The sequence below is a fragment of the Megalopta genalis genome, chromosome 3, assembly GCF_051020955.1.
Source record: "Megalopta genalis isolate 19385.01 chromosome 3, iyMegGena1_principal, whole genome shotgun sequence".
NCBI lineage: Eukaryota > Metazoa > Arthropoda > Insecta > Hymenoptera > Halictidae > Megalopta > Megalopta genalis.
The window spans coordinates 10,501,314-10,524,469 of NC_135015.1; the positions used below are offsets into that span (position 1 = coordinate 10,501,314).

Here is a 23,156-nt window from a genome sequence, read left to right on the forward strand (position 1 = left end):
GCTCTGCGAGCTCTCTCTTTCCCCTCTCTCTCTCTTTTCTTCTTTCTCTCTTCCTCTCTCTCTCTCTCTCTCTCTCTCTATCTTTCCTTCTCTCTCTCTTCCTCTGCGCTCTGCGAGCTCTCTCTTTCCCCTCTCTCTCTCTTTTCTTCTTTCTCTCTTCCTCTCTCTCTCTCTATCTTTCCTTCTCTCTCTTCCTCTCTCTCTATCTTTCCTTCTCTCTCTTCCTCTCTCTCTATCTTTTCTTCTCTCTCTCTCTCTTCCTCTCTCTATCTTTTCTTCTCTCTCTCTCTTCCTCTCTCTCTATCTTTTCTTCTCTATCTTTTCTTCTTTCTCTTCTCTCTCTCTTCTTCTCTCTTCTCTCCCTCCCTCTCTCTCTCTCTCTCTCTTTCTCCCTTTTCTCCCTTTTTCACGCGACCGCTTGAAATTTACGAACCTTCGCTTTTATTACCGTAATATCAAGCGGCGTTCTGTCAGGTTTCGTTCGGAAATCAAAATATATATAGTATATAAAAATCCACGATCGTACGCGTAATTTATTCGGATTTATAGTTTTCCCGCGGAACAACGGAACCGCGTTCCTTGGCTTCGATTTTCGATGCTCGCCTGTTCTGCGGACCAACACGAATTCCTTCGAATGTTTTACTTTCTTCATATAATAATCGCGGATTTTTATGCAAAATAAAATTGTCTCAATAGTAAGAAACAGGCAACGAAAACAAATTTCATTCTTCCTGTAGCAATCTTAATCAACAGATTATAGTACGTTGATAATCTTAAATTTATATAATCTTTTCACAGTTTGAAATTTGGCTTAATCATTATTGTAATAAATGCACGAAATCCGCGATCTAATTTTATTATGGCAAAAGTGAATAGAGGATAGCGAAAAATAAATAAAGGTAATTAAAAATGTCCACTCATTTCCACGTTTTGCCAATTAATGTACGAACTAGTATCTTTGAATGAACATTTTCACATGCATTGGCATTGTAACCAACACCGTGTCACGACGATCGTGTACCCCTATTTGTTAACCAGACTACAAGTAACAGAACACCTTATTGAAGACTAATTGAACAAGCAACATGGAGTACATTATTGGACTGTCGAAGATTATTTGATTGAGTATATTTCGCGGTATCGTTGAAGTATCGGCTTGTTGCCGATATACTACGTTGACGCGTATTTTCGTTACCTTCCATGCGGCCGGTGTCCGCGCGAGGGAAACCAAATCTGGGACCGGATGTTGCTGATACACGGCAGTTTGTCGAAAGGGAGGGTGCTGTGATGTTAGGAGGCTGAAGAAGGACGTAGGTAGTGGAGTAACCATCAAACGACCCACGTGCTACCTGCTGAGAGCAAAAACAAGTGGGCGATTTCAGTATGCAAATTCGTTGCCAGATTTATCCTGCCTTCCTTACTATAAGAGTCGGGGGAGCACGTGACGATTTACGTGCTTTTTCGGTAAGCAAATTCCACCAGCTATTAAATACTATCTTCCTATCCATTCTATGTACATACCTACTGTACTCGCGTGCTATCATTGCAGGTTATTCAAAATACTGTACCCATTTGTCCCTTTTATTTATCGAATTTCTGTAAGGTAAATGTAATGAATTATTTGGAGCCACGTAATGTAACAATTTCAGAAGGAATTGTTACACCATGTGGACCTAAATAATTCATTGAATTATGTATAAGATTGCTATCATTTTCGAACAATTTTTTGTGGAACTTCTAATTGTTGAATTTCGACTTTAAATGGATTTAAAAAACTGCCGGTATTCTTATCTTATGTTAAGAATGTTTACTACACCCAAGAACGTGCATTTGTATACTTTTATCGGTAATCTTATCGGTTTCTTTACTTTTATCGGTAAATATATATATATTTTGTACGAGTATAGCGTTCTATAATACCGTAGCAGAGTATACGAAAGAGAAACGTGAACATTGGGTGGCGGAGTACAAGAAATTTAATAAATCGGGAAAGGAGACTCTTCTTTAGAGCTGCGTTTCACCCTTCAACGCCGACGGTATCGATATTTCGACCATCGCTCGGCTTAATTCTCGAAAGCCCTTTTGTAAGTTTGTTGACGCACTCGACTCGCTAATGAACCATAACTGTTTTAACGTTTAAAAGAAACGATGGAAACCGAGGGGACGACGAGGATGAAACCTAGCAAGATCAACTTGACCCTCCCCGGTAATCGGCTTAAGGCGCCTTAACAATTTCACGTAGGTACACGGATATAAATACGTGCACATACTTTTGTGAAACTAGCCTGGTAAGTTGAATTTATGGCGCGGCAGCGCCAACGACTTCGCCTCTTTTGCTTTCCTGACGCGTTAAACGGCTGTAATCGCGATCAACCCGACGAGATCCACGCTGTCCCCGGAATCACAATGAAATCTCCACGTTGAACGATCTATGGCCATAAGATGAACAATCAACATGCCTAAAATAGGGACTTTGTAAACGTATTTGAAAATAGTTGACGAAGCTAGAATAACTACTAATAAACAAACAAGAGTGTGAAATACCCGGCGAACAAAAGTTTTTGATCACTTGCAGATTTATATCAAAATCGAATATTCTTATACATTCTGCGCTGATGTAGTGCTAGCATACTAGGTATCAACGATTGGTACCAACTGTTGTAGTAAATACTCTTGTTTTGTTTATTCAATGAGAGATTTAGTACTTACTTTGTACTAATTACTTACTTGTAGTACTTAATTTAGTACTACAATATTAGACGCCGATTTGTTTGTATTTTGCTAAGAATAATTTCTTATTTTTTTCTATGAACGATATCACTGGAAGTAGTCTGTATTTTCATGACTGTTCCCGTTTTTCGTTACATTTTCTTAACGATACCGTGAAAATACAAAGTGGCATTTAATTTAAGTTTTCCGGAATACTTCTTACAACAGTGCGATAATTTTTTACAAAATGATTAGAAGATCTACGCCATAAAAGATCATGAAAGAATAAGCAGCGTGTACCAGCAAAAAATGACATTATACTTGGAAACGATACACTAATATATACTCTTATATTATAATTCGAACTGATACACCTTCCGATTGGTAATCTCAGAAACAGTCGCTTCTCTCGCTGGAATATTCTACACCCATCTAATAATATATTCATAAATAAGCGACATCCTTTGCACATTTTATGCACTTGATCTCGCTTTAGGGTTGCTGGAACAGGTATTCGAAACGACCAATGCCGGATAAATGGTCGAATTCCTTCGGCATATCTGAACCGCTCGCGAAGAAGGTTGTTCCCAATCGTAGACGATACAATAAATTATGACCGGAGCAGCTACTTTAAATCCAAAACATTATTCCTTAATGAAAATGAGCCCTTTCCGTTTCCCTGATGCATACTGCTGCGTAAATGATGCGACGCAAATGATCTACGCAAGTTTCGCACGTATGTAACATCGAAGAGAAGTGAGGAGGATCTCTGTCATTTCTTAGCGAACATTAAAAATTCTTTGAACGAATGTTTGCTCAAATGTTTCATGCTACGAAAGTGAATTCGTCGATAATCAAGATAGTGCAGAAGTTATTTTCTATTGATTACAATTATTATATCGAATCGTTAATGTGATCATCATAACGATAAAAAACTTGGGTAATTATTCACTTTGTAAAATGCGAAACTTGAGATTCAGTAATTCTATTTGTACAGTAGATTTCCATGTAACACGATAATGCGTTAGGTGTTTTACAATTCGTATTATAGGAAATTGTATTGCGTGAGAATTTTCCTCTTATAATAACTAATAATATTATAATCGTGTACAGTCGAAACATTTTGTTTCAGATATGATTTAACAAGTTCTGTTCGTAGTTGTAATTAGTTAAACGAAACCGTCAATGAACAAACACTTTTACAGTATTCGTGGTTAATCATTGTCCAAATCATCCACAGTTACGTTCTAACGTCTTACCTATAAATTAATAATTTATATATTTATATATTATTCTATGTAAGTTATTATAAATTAGTTATAATTCAACTGCGGATTTTATGAATTTATGACAAAGATGATTAGATCAAATACGAAACAGTAAAAATATTTAAAGAATTTAAATACACAGTGGCGCTATTTTCAACTCATTGAAATTATTAAAAAATGAATTAAACATCTATGTAGCTCCTGTATCTTGCAATTAGTACAGGCAATTTTCATCTCGCATAAAAATTATTATAAACTGAGTATAACACCTAACTCGTTCCAGACGTTAATCATTGATCGAATTATTTTTTGCCCTACTTTGGAGTGTACGTACGTTTCCAAAGATTCTCAAAAAAAATTCGCCGGTTTCGGGATCAAAAAACTGTAATATCCGCCTGTAAAATTTGTCTCACGAGGTTCGGATAAACGGAACGCTGCTGCACCACGACGACACGAAGTGTCACGAGCGAGCCCATGCAGCTTCTCGGGGTCGATCTCCGGGAAAAGCGGGCAGAGGGCGAAGTCGTGTCGGTGATTTTTTCGGTATCGATCTCTCGATCCTCTCAATTACCGAGGCGTTCGTTTCAACGCGCCGGCGTTGAATGGATCGGGCCGTAACGAGGCGTAACGCGAGTAAAATGTAAAACGGCCTTGATTTACGGCCGGCGCGTACATATTTTCTTTCTGTTCTCGTGGGTGTCTCGCGGTCATGTTTATATTAGCCAGCAATAAGTGACACGCCGGTATGCCCGGTCATTTCGCAGGCGCGAACGTGAATTACGGTGCCCCGTTGTGCTTCCTGGCCACGCCGCTGTTGCCCCGTCCGCCGATCGTTTCCCGGTGACCCTTGCGAAATCGCGTCCAGACGGTTTTTGTATCGTGCATGCGTCGAACATCGAGCGGCTCGCCGTGAAATCTGCGTCCGACGTTCTCGATGTTTCGCGTTCAGATGAATTGTTCGATTAATCCCCGCCGATTCGAAAGCCGGCCACTCGAGCAGTTCACACGTTGCACGCGTGTCTCTCTTTTTGATCGACTTCCCATCCTCCCTTTGTTCTCGTGTTCGTAGACGCAACCGGCACAATTCTTTGTTTTTTTCCCCCCCGTTCATTCGTTGATACCAGATCGCAATTTGTGATTTTAGATTTCGGAGGACATGTTCGTAATACGGTTCCATCTGTATGTTTAAACTTTCCTTTTATTATGAGCTTTCAAGTCTCAGGTGAGACTTATTCGTTGTACAGTGAAGTAAGTGTTTTTAACCATAAACCTTAAATGGTAATTCATGGGTTATTTATACATTAATGATACACGTTTTTAAGAATGATAGCATACATGCACACGCTTCGGTGTTGGTTTTGGCAAGCAAAATGGTGGTTGGTAGAGATTGTTTTAAACTACTTAGTTGCTGATGTAATTCGAATCTTTGAGATTCGTATAGAGTCACAAAGAAATGTTAGAGCTTCATTTTCTTGATCTTGAAATTGTCGACTTTTGGCAATCTTCCACCCTTGACCCTTAATAATTATAAAAAGTGGAACGTTCTTAATACACTTGTTCCTACTCAATTGTTCTCTCCAAGCTGGATCCCTTCATTATTGATGTGTAAAGTAAGAACAATTGATTTTCATGTTTTATTTATCAGTTCTGTGTCAATAATAAGAAAGTAAACATTAGCGGTCCGTGATACCGCTAATAGTAGTTACGTAAGTTTGAATAGGTGTAGTAGTTAAGGGTTAAGATGCAAGTAAAATTATTGTATCGTTATAATGTATATAATACGTACAATTATACTTTTAATGGACAAATATTTTTCATTAACTATTTGAACCTGTTGAGCAATACTTAACCCCTTGTACTATAACATTGTGTCAAACTCGTGACGAAGATTTCGAACATAATCTATTAAATCTTGATATTATGTATTTCTGATAAATCAAAATCGATATTTGAACATTAAGCTAAACATTGAATATAAATGAATATAAATTTGCTAATCAACGTAGCTGTATGAAATCGTAGTGCAGGGGATGAAAAAGAGGATTTTATTAGATCAAATAGACGAGCTAGATTCATGTTAACAATCTTATAACGAAAGTTTTTATTTTTTAGCGATCGATACAATTGAAAGTTAAAGTAACACACGTCGAAAGCTGAAATTCTTTGAAAAGCCAGTTCCAAGAACCAATGGGGATAACGATGGGCACTGAACTGAACAGTACTATAAATACATCTTTCGATAAAGAAAGTTTCAGATAATAGGTGAATCATTTTTCTGTCGTCGAGCTTCATTTATTTAAAATGTTCAAGACATTAATTTGAGGATGCCCGTCGGTAGCATCTCGCGATTCTTCTTCCGCTTGGTCACGGTTAAAATTCTCCTGCTATGTGTGCACGCTGAAGAAGCGTGAACCGGTTGTTCGTCCCTTCGGCAGTCTCCTCAAGATTAATCCATTTCGCGGAAGTGCAAATGGTCACCTCGTACTCCTGTTCTCCAGGTTGTGTGGTTATCTCCTCTGACCATCGTAATTCATTGTCACCTCGATGTTCTTTCTCGCGTCTCGCTTCATTCCTACTTCCGGTTGTGCTTGGTGTTAATTTTATATCTTTTTTTCTGGGAAGAGATTGCGCGAGGAAATTATTTCTAATAGAAAATGATCAATTTCGCTTCCTAGTCGAGTGGATTAGAATCGTAGCGGCGTGAATCACATTTTCGAAAATTTTCGCTTACTTCTTGCAAAGAAATAAATTATGAAGTTACTGTAAATTAATTGAACTCTAAATTATCTTAAATTATCTTATCTCGGTAAACAGTTCACATTTGTATCAGAACAATTTTTGTATTGAAATAATTCATATTCACTTATACGCTGGTACTGATTTAATAATAGTAACTTATTTTCATAATTTGAGCAATGGAGATACACCAATTTATTTAGTCCAATAAATAATCCATATATCGAGCGCAAACACTCTAGACAACTACAATGTGAAAGCTATTCGAATAATATTCAACAATGAATGAAAAAGTCGTATCAGATAAAAATGAGTGAAAAGTAGTGAAGCGATATATTTAACAATTTAATAAATGATGTGATTTCACAAAGCGATTGAAATTTCATAATTTGCAGTGAGTGAGCTTATAAATGAGTTTTTATTGCGTCTGAGATATTTTTGTGCAATCAGATTTTGTTTCTACTGCATGATAAATAATTATTAATAATTTCTGTATGAGCATACTTGTTTATCTCTCGATTTTTCCAACTTGCTCTCTTTTTATGTAAAATCATTCGAAACAAATTGAAGGCACAAATACTTTTCTACTTTAGTCTTTTATGTAGATGAAGACACGCGGCGACTACTAAAAAATATTTTCTATACTTTACAAATATAAAGAAGGAAGTTTGCTATTTTAAACGTTACGATCGCGTAATATATCAAACGAAATAATTGCTGACTGTTTACGGTGAGGAGGCTCACAGCTGGGCACAAAAATACAGAGATGTTTTCAACGCGAAATAGTAATGCCGTGAAATACAGTCGCGGACAAAAATTGAATGGTCAGGTAGAGAGTAAAGATATTCGCGACACTTAATCGAATTTATTCTATTGCTATTAACACAAGTCTTATTTATTCTGCATACTTGTAATAAAAAGTAGATCAGGCAGCAATAAACTTTTTTGGCTGTTTTGTTGGAAAATAATTACAATATGCTTTTAAACTTTAAACACATAAAAATTGAAAATTCTAATTTGAGGTACTATAAAATCAAATGTAATTGCCAAATTACAAAATGGATCACTTTGTGACTTTTGCTAAAAAATTCAAATTAATATTTACGTCTATAATACGCCACTGTCCTTTTGTAAAAACGTAATATAACCATGAAATTAAATTCGTGATAGAGCAATTAAAAAAGAAGCATCAAGTTTGAAGCAGAGTTGAGCAAAGTTTTATTCGAATGAGATTCTATTCGAACAAGAATTTATTCGTACAGAAATTCATACGGAAAATAATTGGTTTGAATAAAAATGATAGAATATAAAGTGTTTTTTCATAGTTTATCGATTTATTTCTTACATATTACTTCTTCGAATTATTTGAATAAATACTCGATTAAAAGGAATTCATTCGGTTAATTATCTTAGATATGTATTTATTATATGTATTTATATGTATTTATATGTATCGAAATAATCCAAATAATGCTTAACTCTAATTTAAAGAAAAAACAATGTAGCGTTTAAGAAATTGTTTATACTTTTAACGTGAATTCGATTAAGTTTCATTAATATCGCTGTCCACTGATTTTTGTTCACGACTGTAGTAGATAAGTGGAAGTAGAAGAAGAAGAAAAAATGATGCCAGGGCACAAGGAGAAGGGGAATAGGAGAGCAGACGAGCAACGACTGACAGAGCTTTCGAGACTCTCCTCCTAGATTTTCGCAGGGATGCACTCGGCTCGAAGTGCAATCGTAATTAACCGCTTTTCAGTGTCTCTCTCGCATGAAAAATACGAGCTTGCATAAATAAGTGGGCAAAAGGAACGTGTCAAGCTGGCTTCCCGAGCGACCGTTTCTCCCTCGATTTTGCTTTCAGCCTCTTTCCATCGCGAATCATCTCTTAATCCCCGACACGCTCGCGGAAAATGTCGGAATAACGCTGATCGATAAATATGCAGGCGACGATGCACATGCACTTTTCCTAACCGCGACTTCGAACCTTGTGTTTCGGACGAATCGATCTCAGGAAAGTGCAGATATTCACAGTTCACGTTGCTGACATACATCGTGATCTCCAATCGACTTAATTCCCAAACAGGATGCCACGAATTTGATAGTCGACGATTAGAAAGTTGCTCACCTTATGAAAATAAATAAAAAAGATTCGCGTGCTTTGGAATTCTTTCGATTAAAAACTGAAATATAAAAATTTCCTTTATTCAACATGGATGATATTATTTTTGAAGTTTGTAGACCTGATTTGTGTGTTACAAATGTATTCTTTTAAATGGCTTTGAAAAGTTAGTGTAATTTCGCCCTCCCAGAAGATTGTTCAGTTTGACTAATAACTATAAAACTATAGTTATTAACTAATAACTAAGATACAGTGGCTCACGAAATTGAATACACGTCATTTAGAACGGAATAACTTGTTTATAATTGGGCCAAGCGTTCTAAAGTTTTTCGTGATGTTATAGTAATTGGTTTACTAGACAATGTTTAAAAAATTGTTTTCAAAAATTGCAATTGGTTGGAATGATGAAAAAATGATAAAATGATGTTTTTTCAACGTTTGAATTTGAACGAAAATTTGAAACATGTATTTCGTCGATCTCGGTAACTCGTATGCGTACTGAAAATTTCATTGAATTCGATTGACGTTGTTGCGAACTGTTTAAATATTAACAGTTCGTGAAAAAAGCAATTTTTCACGAATTTCAACGATAAAAACAGGAGATTTTGACATCTTTCAGTGACTGTAGCATAACTATGCGTCAACCGGTTTCGATGAAATTGTCAGCATGTATATAAGTTAAATTTTTTAATTTTGTTTCTAAATTTTCGTTATAAGCTCGGATAAAAAAGTTCAAAAACGTATTTTATTTTATTTCGTTATTCCAAGTAATTGATGTTTTTGAAAAGCATTTTGTAGACATTGCCTAATAAACTAGTCTCTTTAACATCTAAAAAAGATACAAGTCGTTCGGTCCAATCTGAAAAAAAGTTATTTCGTTCTAAATGGTGTGTGATCAATTTCGCGAGCCACTCTGTGTACACTCGAAGAAACCCACGTGTGATCCGACAACTATTACTAGTTAATGATTTGAGATGTTAATCCTACGATTTGTTTGACTAACCGTTTCTAATTCTCGCATGTTGTGTGTTACAGCGTGTGACTGTCACCCGATCGGAGCATCCGGAAAAATTTGTAATCAAAGTACTGGCCAGTGTCCCTGTAAAGATGGTGTAACCGGCACCACTTGTAACAGATGTGCCAGAGGTTACCAACAGAGTAGATCGCACATTGCGCCTTGCATCAGTAAGTACCCGCGAGTCCTTCACCTTTTGTATTTCACGTGAGAATCAGGGCGCTCGTAAACGACATTTTCAGTTTTTCTTTCTGCATCCGAATCGATTTTTGTCCATAAAGGCTGCACGTAAATGGACGTGAAACGGTTTAACCAGTAACTGAACGGTTACTTTATAGTTTCGAAATATGTACATGCTGCTTGGTTCAAGCTATTGACCAAGTGTACTTACAGTAGAACAATTTCAACACTATGAAGCATTTCGCGCGAATTGAACTCGGTTGCCTAAGATCTGTGACATTTCTGCACCTTTTGGACATACATTTTTGTGCAATAGTGTCAAAGATTCTCCTGCATAAAATTGATTCAGTTGTTACTATTTAGATTTTGAATGGATTTGTGTTGTGCATGCGTTACATTAATCAGAATAAATTGTTGGATACGATTTTATAAAAGTTACCATTGCAATCTTCTCATACTAAATCTTAGTTAACACGTTGACTATTCGTCATGTTTGCAGGACGAAATTATTTGTCAACAGTTTAGAATGAATTTCTGCGACGGTAATTATACGGAATGTACGTACGTTTTGCAAGAGGAATTGACATCGTAAATCTTGACTGATCACTTTCTAGTTTATAAAATAAATCGTTCTGACTACGAACGAATCGTTGTAGTTGTTAATGTGGTGGGCGTGTTAATTTGTAACGAAGCATCGTTAGGTTTAGCACGAATGTTGCACTTCTGAAATGAAATATTTTTACAGTCGCGATGATATATTGCGTCCGATGAATGGCACGGTTGACTTATGTTCGAGAGCTAACATGTCTCATAATAACCGATTATCAGCTTCCCACGATGCTGACGATCAAAATTGACTGCGCACATAGCAGACTTAATTATTTCCAGCATATCGCACTGCGCCGTTTCCTATACAGCATGTCCTGGCTTATACACGCCAAGGGATACAGCTCCGAAGCTTTCTTCTACACACTGGGTGTTCAAAAACTAACTATTATCAGCTACACACTATTATCCCGATATCACAAACCAAATTTCGTCTCGTACGTCGTACTTTTCAAACGCATCAAGCTAATTTTCCTTGATGCGTTGAGATCCGAATCTCTGTAAATTAATTTACAAAAATCCACAGTTTGATACTTACAAATAAAAAAAATGGATATTAAACATAGGCAGTTTCAGGAAACAAATTTTCACGATGATACAGATTCTAAACAGCTACGGTATATTCTACGTACTATAAACATTGCATGATGAATGTTATTGTACACAACAAAAGGATAAACATTCGCAGTTGCAAGTAACGATGGAGAATACATCATTCGAAGTGAGCACAAACTGGTTTCACAAATCAAATTTGCAGGAAACGTTTTCTAGCTGGTAGAATTTATGCAGCAACCCGGTGTTGTATTCAGTTTGCATAAATCGTACTTAAGAAATGATTCTTCAGCTTTTAATTCGTCAACGGAACATTCCCATTTGATTAGGGTAAATGTCCCAGATTCTGTGCCTGTCGCAATGAATTAAAAACGTATTGAAAAAGAGAAGTTTTATATAGAGGGTGGACCGGAATTCGTAGTACAAGCGAACAGGGGCTGATTCTGCGTGAAAAAATAAAAAACAAATGTGGTATAACATTTTTTTTATCCGGGGCTCCATTTTCCAGAAAATCGACTTTAAAGTTTGTTCGTCTTTGTAAAGAATTTAGTTTCTACAAACATCGACGATGATGGAGACATTCCCGGATAATAAAATGTTATACCAAATTTTTTTTCTTCTCTTTTCACGTAGAATCACCATCTGCTCGGTTGTACCGCGAATTCCGGATCACCCTGTATAAATTGATACCTCCCCCTGAATCTTACGTGTCGCGATAGGTACAATACAAAAATATAGATCATCAATTTATATACAAAACTTTCCTTTTTCTATACGTTTTTAATCCGGGGGACACGGAATTTATTAAGAATTGAGGAAAGAAGTCTTCCGAGGACACACTGTATCCGCGATAACGCTTAACCGCTCGCCAATTAAATAATTTGCATGAAGCGGGGACGGAAATGTTATAAAAAAGAAGAAGAACCAATAAATAAAACGGCTTGAGAATTTCGGGCGTAGCCGTCCTGTTTTGGAAAGTGATCGATCGATCAATTGGAAGGAACACGCGACCGACCGACCGCGTTATCGTTCGATCTCACGTCCAATTAGGCGAAATTTGCGAATACGAAGGCGGAAACCGTGTATGTCTTTTAGAAGAGATACGAGGCGTATTTAGCGTTGGCTTCTCCTCGAACAGTTTCACGTTTGGTGTTCTTTCTTGCAGGAATACCGAGGGTTGTGCAGACCCAGGGCACAGCCGGCGAAGAGAGCGGCGAATATGAAGACGACGACGACGAACGTGGTTACGATGGACGAGCCGGTGAGTAAATGTCAAACGAATCGGTGTCCCTTGCAAATGCGCGAATCTACACGTTGCCCGGATAATAATCGCTGGATGTCGCGAGCACACCTCACACGTGGATTGAATATTTCTCCAACGAATGTTTCGCCAACGAAATGCTATTAGCTCTGACATCGAACGTTTGCGTTCGTTATTCTAGCTTATCGACGTGAAAAGTAACGACCGGACTGCGTAGTTTTATGCAAAATAGAAATTGTCTACGTTAATTGCAAGAAGCGTAAGCTATATACACATTTATTTCGTTTCTTAATAATTTCAATGGGTTGCAAATAATACATTGATGTTCTTAAATTCTCCAAAGGTTTTTACTGTTCTCGGATTGATCTACATGTTTTTGTTATCCGCTGTTTAGTAATGATCTTTTCATAGAATGGCAGTTGTGGTAGTCGAGGGGAGAAATATTGTTGCAAATGAAGTCAGAGTTTCAAGATCGCCTAGAAAATTATAATTGCATTTGGTTTCCACATATTCAGGAATAGTTAAAAAAGATGTCTAACGTAATCTCTGAATTGTATTCGCATCCACTTGGAATTTAATTGGAAGGACACTCGAGGAAAACAGTTTTCATTAATTCACGATCGATATCTGAAACTTGCGGAAGCAAGCGTGACGTCCTCAAAATTCTACAGTAATTAACGCAGACAAATATTTGCGCCGGTTGTAATGAAATGCTCGCAGTAATGAAGGCACCGTGTACCTACGAATGTAATTAATGAGTCGGTAGCTACACGGATAATATGTGATTCGAGTTTCAAATAGACGATTAAACATTTCCGTAACACGCCGTTTCGCCACTTTAATGTGTTGCGTAGATATATAATCGAGAACTTTTCAATTTTCCGATTTGTCGAATTCGAATACGTACTAACGAACGGAATACAGATTTCATTGTTACCGTTGTTTTAACATATGCTCCAGCTGAAATAATTGCAAATTTAATTGAATCGGCGGAGGAAGTCGTGCACGAACGTATCAAATGTAATAATAACAAGAAAGTTTCCAATAAATGTTTGAGCGTGTTAGAATCATAGTGACGTAAGTCATGTTTTCCTCATCGCGAGGAACAATGAGTGTCATTGCTTGCTAACGTGTGTATTGTTTTCCAATTTTTTTTTGTTCGGATAATTTAAAGTGAAGTTAATTTATAGTAACTGTCATTTATTTAGTTCGTCTTTTCGACGATTTCACGTGCACACGTAGATTATGTTTTAAAACATAAGCGAAAATTTTCGAAACTACGTCTTACATCACTGTGATTCCAGCCCACGCATTAGTATAACAATCGTTCTGATCAAATCCGTGTAGAAATACAGATAGAAATCTGTGTAGAGATATGCATAGAATTTTTAAATTGAATCTAGATGTATAAAAGCTCAACGTGAGAATGTGCAGAAGAATGTTTGAAACTGGATTCGATGACATTTGAATATTTTATCTAGCAACTATCTAAGAATCAAGCTGTAAATGCTTATGAGTGACTTGCTAGGACAAGATGCAGATACCCAAAGAGATGTAACAGATATTAAAGGATAGTGAACGTAGCATGCGTATTATGTAACAACGACATGACTACAATATGGGCAATGGTTGGAGGATTGTTACGAGTTGAAAAGAGAGAATTAGGCTATGGTGGAAATGCTATGTGAAAGGAATGTAGGGAAAGTAATCGATCGGTTGGAAAATGTAGAGAAATAAAATAAGAAGAATTATCGAAATAAACGTGTACAACGATATCTGTTACGTGTCCAGATACTTGTGAACAGAAGTAAGCGTACAGAAATCTTGGTGTACAAACATTATTCATCGAATGCCTTTAGAACAGTCGTGGAAACTTTTGCACCGGACTACATGGTACCGGAGTGTAAATACAGGAACAAAGGATTGAAAGTACTTTGGACCGTAAAGGGTTAAAATGCTTGAACGTCATTGATTATCGACGGGCCTGAAGATCGATTGTGAGCCCGCAGCTGAAAATCTAGCATTGCGATCGAGCGTACCAGTCGACGCATGCGAGTGCAGTATGTGCAGCACGTCATCGACTCGAATGCAATCCCACTTAGAGCACAAAAAAAGAAACGAGCGGCGAGAGACCGGCTCGATGGAGGTTTCGGGTGTGCACGTAAGGCATTTATTGTCAGTTGCCCCCGGTGCCTCGAGTTTTCCTTTGCCGGTCGGCCGAGCCCTGGTAGGGCCAAATAATTTGCGAATGGGCCGGCGTGTGTGCGTGAAGGCGCGTGGAAGTAAACGTCGGTCCATTAAAGGGAGCCTATACGAATGTATATCTGCGGCTAAATAATAATAACTCGACAGCGAACCCTCGTCCTCCCTTGTGTTCGAGCAGAAAGAGAAGGCGGCACGCGAGGACGTGGCGGCGGAGAAGAACGAGGAGGGAAACAGTGTGCAAACAGAGCTGGAAAGCGAAAAAGGAGACGGCCGAGAAGGGAAATTGCGGGAGAGGAACAGAGAGGACGAGGGTGAGCGCGGAATTGAAAAAGGGCGAGAAAAGGAGGGGACAAGGGAGAGTAATTCGCAAGACACCGGGACGCAGTTCAATGAAAGTCAAAGCACCGAAGCTCAGAGACACTTTTTCAGATTTTCTTTCTATCCTGCTTTCGTTTCGGGGCGATTTACTTGTTTGAACACAGCAGCGGCATTGCGTGTAGGAAATTAAAAGCGTAGGTGTGCACTCGTATTTCAATCGTGTGAATTGTAACAGCTATCTTTCGTTTGAAACTAATTTTATTTAACAAGCAGCGACTCTGAAGCACCTACTAAAAATTGTTTATATTCTAAAGAGCTGTTAAAATGTTGTAAAGGTCACAAGGCTCACTTCCGCATGCTTAAAAGGCAATAAATCATACAACATGGAACTGCTGCAGGTCAGGAAAACTATTTCGAATTTATGGTTAAACTAGCTTTGAGTGCAAAGGGTTAAGATATATTTAGATTTTCTCAACCAGTTAGCTGTGTTTTAACGAGTAATGCCATTTCTTCATGACGAACGTACTCGTAAAAAATCTCCAACTGGTTAAAAAGGATATTCTCTTTATCAAATTATATATTTGATAAACTTGTTGTATTTAAATAAAATCTAAAGAAAATCAAACACAGCATAACTACAGTAATTTACACACTTTTCACAAAGATTGTAACAGCTAACTAATTAATTATGTGAAAGGGTGTTAATGTTTTAATGTCGGATACATAATCTTTAGTTATTTCTTCCAAGCGAAACGTTCTTTGTAAATGCTTTAGTCCTATACGGTATTGAAACTAAAGGGCACTGAAACTCGTATAAACACTTATTTTCTGTAGATAGACTTACGTGTCCTCTTCTGCTTAATATTGCTTGTAAACGTGATGGAACATTCGATTCGGAAGAAACGAATGCATCGTTCACGAGCCGTAACGACTGTATCTGTTCTTATAACGTTAAGTGCATCTTATCTGCAAATTATTGCGCCTTGTAATAGTAGGACTAACTGGAACCTCACGGCAATGATACGATACTTGATCTAACTATTGAACATGTCCACGGACAGGATAACGCTGGCATATTTATTGTTGATACATCATCCGACCATGTACTTCTTGATAACGACGAGTATAGCTCACGTTTATTTATGTTATGATAATGGAAGCTAGCTGGTTCGAGAATGGAGATGAGTAAACTCGGTGAAACTTATAAATCTATTTAGTTAAATCTATTGCAATATTATTGCCTAAACTTGGATATTTGATGTATGGAAATACATTAACGTTATTAAGCACAGCCTGATGCTTCTCCCGGGCAAGAACCGGGGATTATATATATATATTTGCAGTTTACATCGAAGTTAGTAAACTTCGTGAAATCGGAAATACGTGATTGAATATCATACTCCGCTGCAATCGTATTGCCAACATGTCTAATTCAACATAACTATTCGACACAACGTTTCATCTCGCTATTGCAACCAGTCTTCGATTGTATGTGTAAATACAAATATTTGTGGAAGTGAATTACAATTAGTGGCTCTTGTGCGCAAGTTTGTAACCGCAGGATCGTTGAAGATGTTCAATTGGTCTTTACGTTGCTATACTTCTTCTCGTAATTATTATTATTATACGAGTGCATTTGATGCACTTTCATGCACTATAAAACTGAACAGAGTTCCGTACAAAACTTCTATTTAAACAGCAAAACCTGTGCTCTAAATTGTTCGAAGAAGATCTCTTTAGCACATTTTTTTACGCATTTTCGTAGGTGATAAGAAATCGCTGGAGCGACGGAATGACGTATTCGGTAAACACGCGCAAGTAAAAATTCATGGACAATTTAGGCTGATGTTTTGGTGCAAATAGGCCGGTGGAAACTCTAAGCAAATGGGCAAGCCGCAAGTGACGGTAGTTTTAATTAAGCCATTAGGGTGGCTGAGAGGCTGCGACCAAGCGGCTAGACATTCCAACCCTCTATTCCCTCTTCCTCTCTGTCTTTCTCGCTCTCCGTCTGCCAAATTAATATTGTGCTCGCATTCCATACCGCCACGTGGCGAGGGAGCTTGTATCCGAATAAACTTCCTACCTTCCCTACATTTTCCCATACGTGCCGTAAGCATTTCTGCTTGCGGAGATATTATAACGGAAATTACAAATAAGTTGGATTCCTTCCGTGTTGTGCGAACAGCTTTCCCGTCTCTCGTGTGTCTTAGCTGTACACAGTGTTACACAATTTACCAGTTAAACTGTATCCAAGCAAAATTACGCTCTATCTACACTATACTACAAGCATCTGGACGCCTGGCAGCTAAATAGAAATTCTGTGTTTCGGAGAGTCCCGATGTAGTCGCAAATAGAAGTAATGTAATATAAAATAATGTAAAAAGAAATAATGTAATATTGTAACTAGACTGCAATTTTTGTGCATTTATAACAAAAATGAGTAGGTGAATACAACAATTCGACTGTATTATTTTTAACTCGTTAAAATTATTCAAGACAAGAATAATGTTTATGTATTTCCTGTTTGTTGCAAACGATGCGTAAAACTTTTATTCTGCACTAACTCGAGAGTAACATCGGTGATCCAATCACGAGTTAAATAACCAATGAACACAAAGTGTCTCTTCGTTTCTCTAAATGCACACATGTTCCACGTGTCAAATATTTTTATTAACGATACACGTAAATGCAATTGCCTGCATACAGCAAATATTAATGCAAAGATGAATTGTTATTCAGAATGAGAATCTCAAAATTACAGAATGAGATTCAATCACGACTAAACGTTGAGAACATTTACTTTCTCGCAATCTGTATCTTCTTTACCATGCTACTTTATTTACTTCATAATTGGTTAAAGTACCACGGATCACTTGAATAATATTTTACCAACATATTTGCCCAACGCGAAAGAACCTCCAATGTCGGAATTATCTATTATGCAGTCCAAGGCAACTCATATGCAAAACAATTTACTGCAAAAAAAGATTAATAAAGACGAAATCTGACATTGCAATTAACCGTTTTGATATCCGAACATTTATGTCACTCTGCTTACATTAGCCCGGATAATCGAGGTTGCACTGTATGTAATAATACTGCTTTCCGACGAAACCCCGAATAATTCCTGCAACAATGACATTCGCGAGCTCGATCGCGCCCGATTTTGTGACAGGTGGAGCATATTTACACCGTCGTCGACAGTGTCCCATTAATCGGCATTTAGGTTGAAACTGCAGCTCTGTCGGAAGGGACCGCGTTAGTATCAATTTGTCCCGCGGCGCAACGCGATTATTTCTCATCGCAGAATTTCCAGGATCGCGCGTCCGCGTATGCACATCGGCTGCGAAGAACCGGTGCGTGGGTGCGCGCAACGAGAATTACGCGCGCGGTTGCGTACCGTATTAACATATAGATGCGATTCGTGACGCGAAATGCAGCGGCCCCCCTCCGGAAACCCTGGGCCGATCGGTGCACGCCTGCATACGCGATACGAGATGCTCTTATTCCCCGCAAGAACCGCGTATACCCGAAGGACCGAGAAGTATCCTCCAGCTACTAGTTTGCAACGCTCATGAACAATGTGCCCGGGATGCTAAAAAGGGGATGCCCACGGCTATCGATGCTTTCTGCTGCTTGCGCGGAACCGAGTGTAATAACATGTTAGTACATCGTATCGAACCAGCTTGCCAGTGAGTTACGACCGTGGCTTTCCGAAAAAACTCACCGTGCAGAGACCGTAGGTGAATGAAAGACATACCGCATACTAACTTATTCGTGCCTTCCTGCGCCGCGTTTGCCATGCATTCCTCTTCGAACCTGTCGACTTTTCACGATCTCTTAACATTATTTCTTGAGCTGCTACGAATCAGGTGTTTCGAAGTATTTTCTAATCTAATTTAATCCAACTATCATTGCAATATCAATGTATTATCTTTGTTTTTCTTGTCTTTTTTTGGATCGTCAGGACCGGCATGATTTAAACCTTCTGTAGGCGATCGAAGTTTTTACGATTGTTCGGCGATCGGGATACCCGAACTGTTTTATTTTTCAATTTTAACTATGTGTACGGACATTTTGTTGATAATATAATCATTTCGAAATTCATAATTTTCCTTTCCGATAGTACAAAGAATGCTGGTTTTAAGCAATTCAAGTGAAAAATATGCCTGGGATGGAATTTATTGATTTGATTCTTCAAAGTCGATCGTACATGAAACATAAAATAATGATAAATAAATATTTCTAGCATCCGGAAAGCTGTAACTTCTATCGGTAATAAAAATAACTATCGCAGACGTTGACATAAGTCACGAGACGGAGTAATGTCGATTTTATGTGCGAGTAGAGTTTGAAGAAGATCGATCTATTTATTACTGGGAGTAAAAGTGTTGCATCACAATTAATATCGTTGTCGAGGTAGAGTACTTAAGATTGAACCGAAAAAAAGAACGGAAATTAGATATGTGTATCATAAATTGATTAGCGAAACGCTTATTGTAAATACACAAAAGCCGCATTTTTCCACTGCCACTAACGAAACCATTCATCTCAAATTCGCAACACAGAAACGCACACTTTATTCCGCATACGTGTGCTATAACTTGTACGATTAGAATGCCTACAGATGATTTATTATCAAAATAATTGGTATTTCTTTTTACGAGTATCTTGCGCTACGCAAATAAATGAAGCAATAACATATTAAAATACCTCCGTTCCGTGCAGCAAGTCGGTATTGGCTTTAACTTGATTGAAAGTTAAATTAATTTTATTACCGGTGTAGTATCAGTTTAACCAAATTTAATGCTTCTTTTACGATATTGTCCACTTACACACCGAAGCACACTCCGCCGTAACAGTTCTCCTCTCGCACACTATGCTAATACATACACTGTTAACACGAGTTACACAGAAATGCCAAGTACACAGTGTCCGTGGCCGTACGCATTCTTCTTTACGAGTGTAATTATGAGCTACAAGAAGCTTATGAACGATGACGTCAATCGACATAAAATTTTACTCTCGTAAGATGAAACCGGAGGTGTACGTATAATAAATACAGATTGAAGATTACTGCGCCCGTTGTAACACAATACGGACAATATCGCATTCGTAAAAGCAATGATTCTTGAAGTTCTTCCGAAAATTAATTTCAACGTGTGCGAACGACAGAATAACGCAGCGTATGCAACTCAAATTATTTACCTTCGTGTATCCACTCTAGAAATTGTGTGATAAAAAATGTAACGGTATTAAGAAGATTGTTAAACAGAGTCCTGTCACGGTGGTCATAAATAAAATATTAATAATATCGATACCGAAATTGCAACTGATCCGCGAATGCACTGGAATGCATACGCGGGATGAACAGTTCATAGGCCATAAACTGTGGAATTAAGAGGACGACTTCCAACGAGGGTTTTAGTAGATTTCAATTAAAACAACCAGCCGATTGAAATACGTACACCAAACTTTTAACTATACCAAATACTAAAAAATTACGCGCATACTCTATACTTTCATAAAATCAACAAATCGGTAATAATTTCTTTAATCCTTCTTCTGTCGAAAATTGAACAGCGACTCTATTCCGTCATAAAAGCATGAAATCTGTAATTCAGCGACATTTTTCATTTATCCGTATTTCCAACGGCGGGACACGCTAATCAGAAATCGCGGATACGGGGATAGTAGATATAATAGGTGCGACGCGTAACGGAAGTATTAGCACGAAAGAAAGAAGAAACAAACGTGTTGTCTGGTTTACAAGGCGTGTTAATCTGCGGCTCGCTCACCGTACCGATGCGTGAACTTATTGCTTGTGCGTATGCGCTCGGATAAACGCCCACTAAGGGCCCTTCCATTTCAGGAAACATACCCCTGGTACTGTTTGTACACCGCATCGATTCGTTCTCTTTCCCGTTTTCTTCCTTTTCCACAGTCATGGATGCAGTTTAAAGCAGCTCTCGCAATTTCCATTTGTCGCGCACCAACCAAACAATAAAATACCGGTTTTAACCGATAAAATATCCGTTTCATTGGTTATTACGATATTCGTACGATTCTCTGTACCGCGATCGTTAATACTAATTACGGACGACGGTATTTGGTCAAAGTTAGCAGGACTACGAATTAATGTTTACGGCTGACAACGCGAGAAAACGGACACAGCACTGGTATAAACAGAACAGATACAGTTTGTTTGTTGCTCGTAATAATTATTTGTTTGCGTTACTGAGAATTAATTGTTCCGTTGATCGTTCTGATTTGCGATTCAAGTTCTTTTCTTGTATACATATAAGAACACGCGTTCGAATAACTCGAGAATATGCCCGACGGCAGTTCGGATAAAAAAGGTTCGAATACGAGTTCGTTTTATCCGAGCTGAAACATTAATTCGTTCGTATAAACAAAGCGCGGATAAACAAGGTTCTACCGCGTACGTTTAAGATTTGAAAACAATTCCTCTCATATGATCCTGTATTTAGCCGAACCGCTCGTGTTTCCTACGCTGATAAATTCTTTTAGTGTTTACACTGTTTCGAATTACAGCTAATCGTTTATGTCAACAAGTGCAGAAGTAAAGATTGGTTCGCGTTGCTGCACAGGAAATATTTGACAGAATCACGCCCCCGTGGGAAAGGGTCCAACAATGAAGCCGTTATTCGATTCTCATTGTTCAAGCACATTGTCTACAATGTAATCATGCGCGTGTAAAAATATTTACAGAATAAAGTGCTTCCGCGTAAAGAGAAGAAAGTTTCGACGGAAATGACCTTTTGCTTCGTTCTCGGTACGATGTACTCACTATGAGCAATCGATCTGTTTTTCGTGAACTATTAAAGCCGAACACACGTTCAGCAAAAGGGAACTACGCGAGCAGTCATCATTCGCGTCTTATCAGCGTTTTCAATTAAATAGGTGTGGATTCAATGATCGCAGTGTGAAAAAAACATTTTGGAACGACATCATGTTTTATAGGACTAGATCGAGTTTCGATTATCTCTGATGAATCGAGGAGGTCTGTTTAGGAAAAGATGATGGTGCGCCTTTAAAAGCTTAGGCAATTACAATGTCATCTACAATACATTAGAGCTTCGACCGCGGTTTACAGTGACAAAAAGACGTAAGTAGGTATTGTTCTGCGGCGCGTTGGTATACTCGTTGGCATAAACTCAATTGCATTGGTAAATACGAACAAAAACATTGAAATAGTTATATGCGACCAGTTATGTGCACGTTTATATCAGTATCGTGGGTATCTCGATACGCGATTTTGATTAACTAGTTTCTCAGACTACGTCGCATCTATTATTAAATAAATCGAATGACTAGCGATATCTTCTAAAAACTAGACTGTCAATTTGTATGCATAATGAAAATGTGGCGCGTCGATTGCAAGGAACAGGGAAGAAATAAACATTTGTTCCTTCGTTAGTTTAATTTAATTTGGTTATTGTATACAGAATCAATTTAAACATAATACATAATACTTAGTTTGGATGGACCGTGTTAGAATTAGTTATATCAAATTGTCCACCAAATTTTTTAAAAACCGTAATAATAATTTTACCAAATGGATTTCGTACATCGACGTTCTTAAACTCTGCAAATATTTTACCTTAAACGTGCGCATAGCACATCGTGAAGATTCATGCGCGCTCACGACGTAGCGTAACGTCGCCGAACATGCAATATTATTAAACTGAGGTGCGCGTAAAAATGTTTGACACCCGGTGCATGATGCCTTCTACAGTAATAATTATCTTCATTATGACAGCGCTGGCTTACCGCTTGGGTCCTAAACCAAAGTTAATTACCAGCCGCCGTAGCTAATTTAAATCAAGACTAATTGCGATCCTACCTTCATTACTGCGGGTCGTGTCTCGGCTTCTAATATCGCGAAACTTCACCGAAACTTGTCTCGTTACATCCACCCGTTGTCACAACATCCACGGATAAATGCAAATAAAGACGAATTAATATCGCGTCGTTATGGTTTACGGGCTGCTCGTGCAATATTAATCGCCCGGACGAGCAAAACACCAACGCCGAATAATATGTACGTGTATATGAAATAAACCCTTCACGCTGTCGCTCGAGAAGTATTTTAAATCCGAAACAATTTGTTGATAACGCAATGAAAAAGTTGAAGAGTTAATCAGAAGTTCTCTACGAAGT

At 38.0% G+C, this 23,156-nt stretch overlaps 1 protein-coding gene across 3 annotated transcripts in view; it reads left to right on the forward strand.

Moving 5' to 3' along the window:
* Positions 1–23,156, forward strand: part of LOC143259126 (netrin-1) — a 213,104-nt gene that overhangs the window by 170,968 nt on the left and 18,980 nt on the right. For 2 of the 3 annotated variants that reach the window (XR_013032929.1, XM_076519993.1), the window contains exons 3-4: positions 9,871–10,020; positions 12,354–12,449. Coding sequence is in view for 2 of the 3 variants with exons in the window: in XM_076519993.1 (XP_076376108.1) it covers positions 9,871–10,020; positions 12,354–12,449 (246 nt within the window). In the remaining variant the exon portion in view is untranslated. The remainder of the gene's footprint in view (positions 1–9,870; positions 10,021–12,353; positions 12,450–23,156) is intronic. The other variant, XM_076519994.1, reaches the window with a different exon arrangement.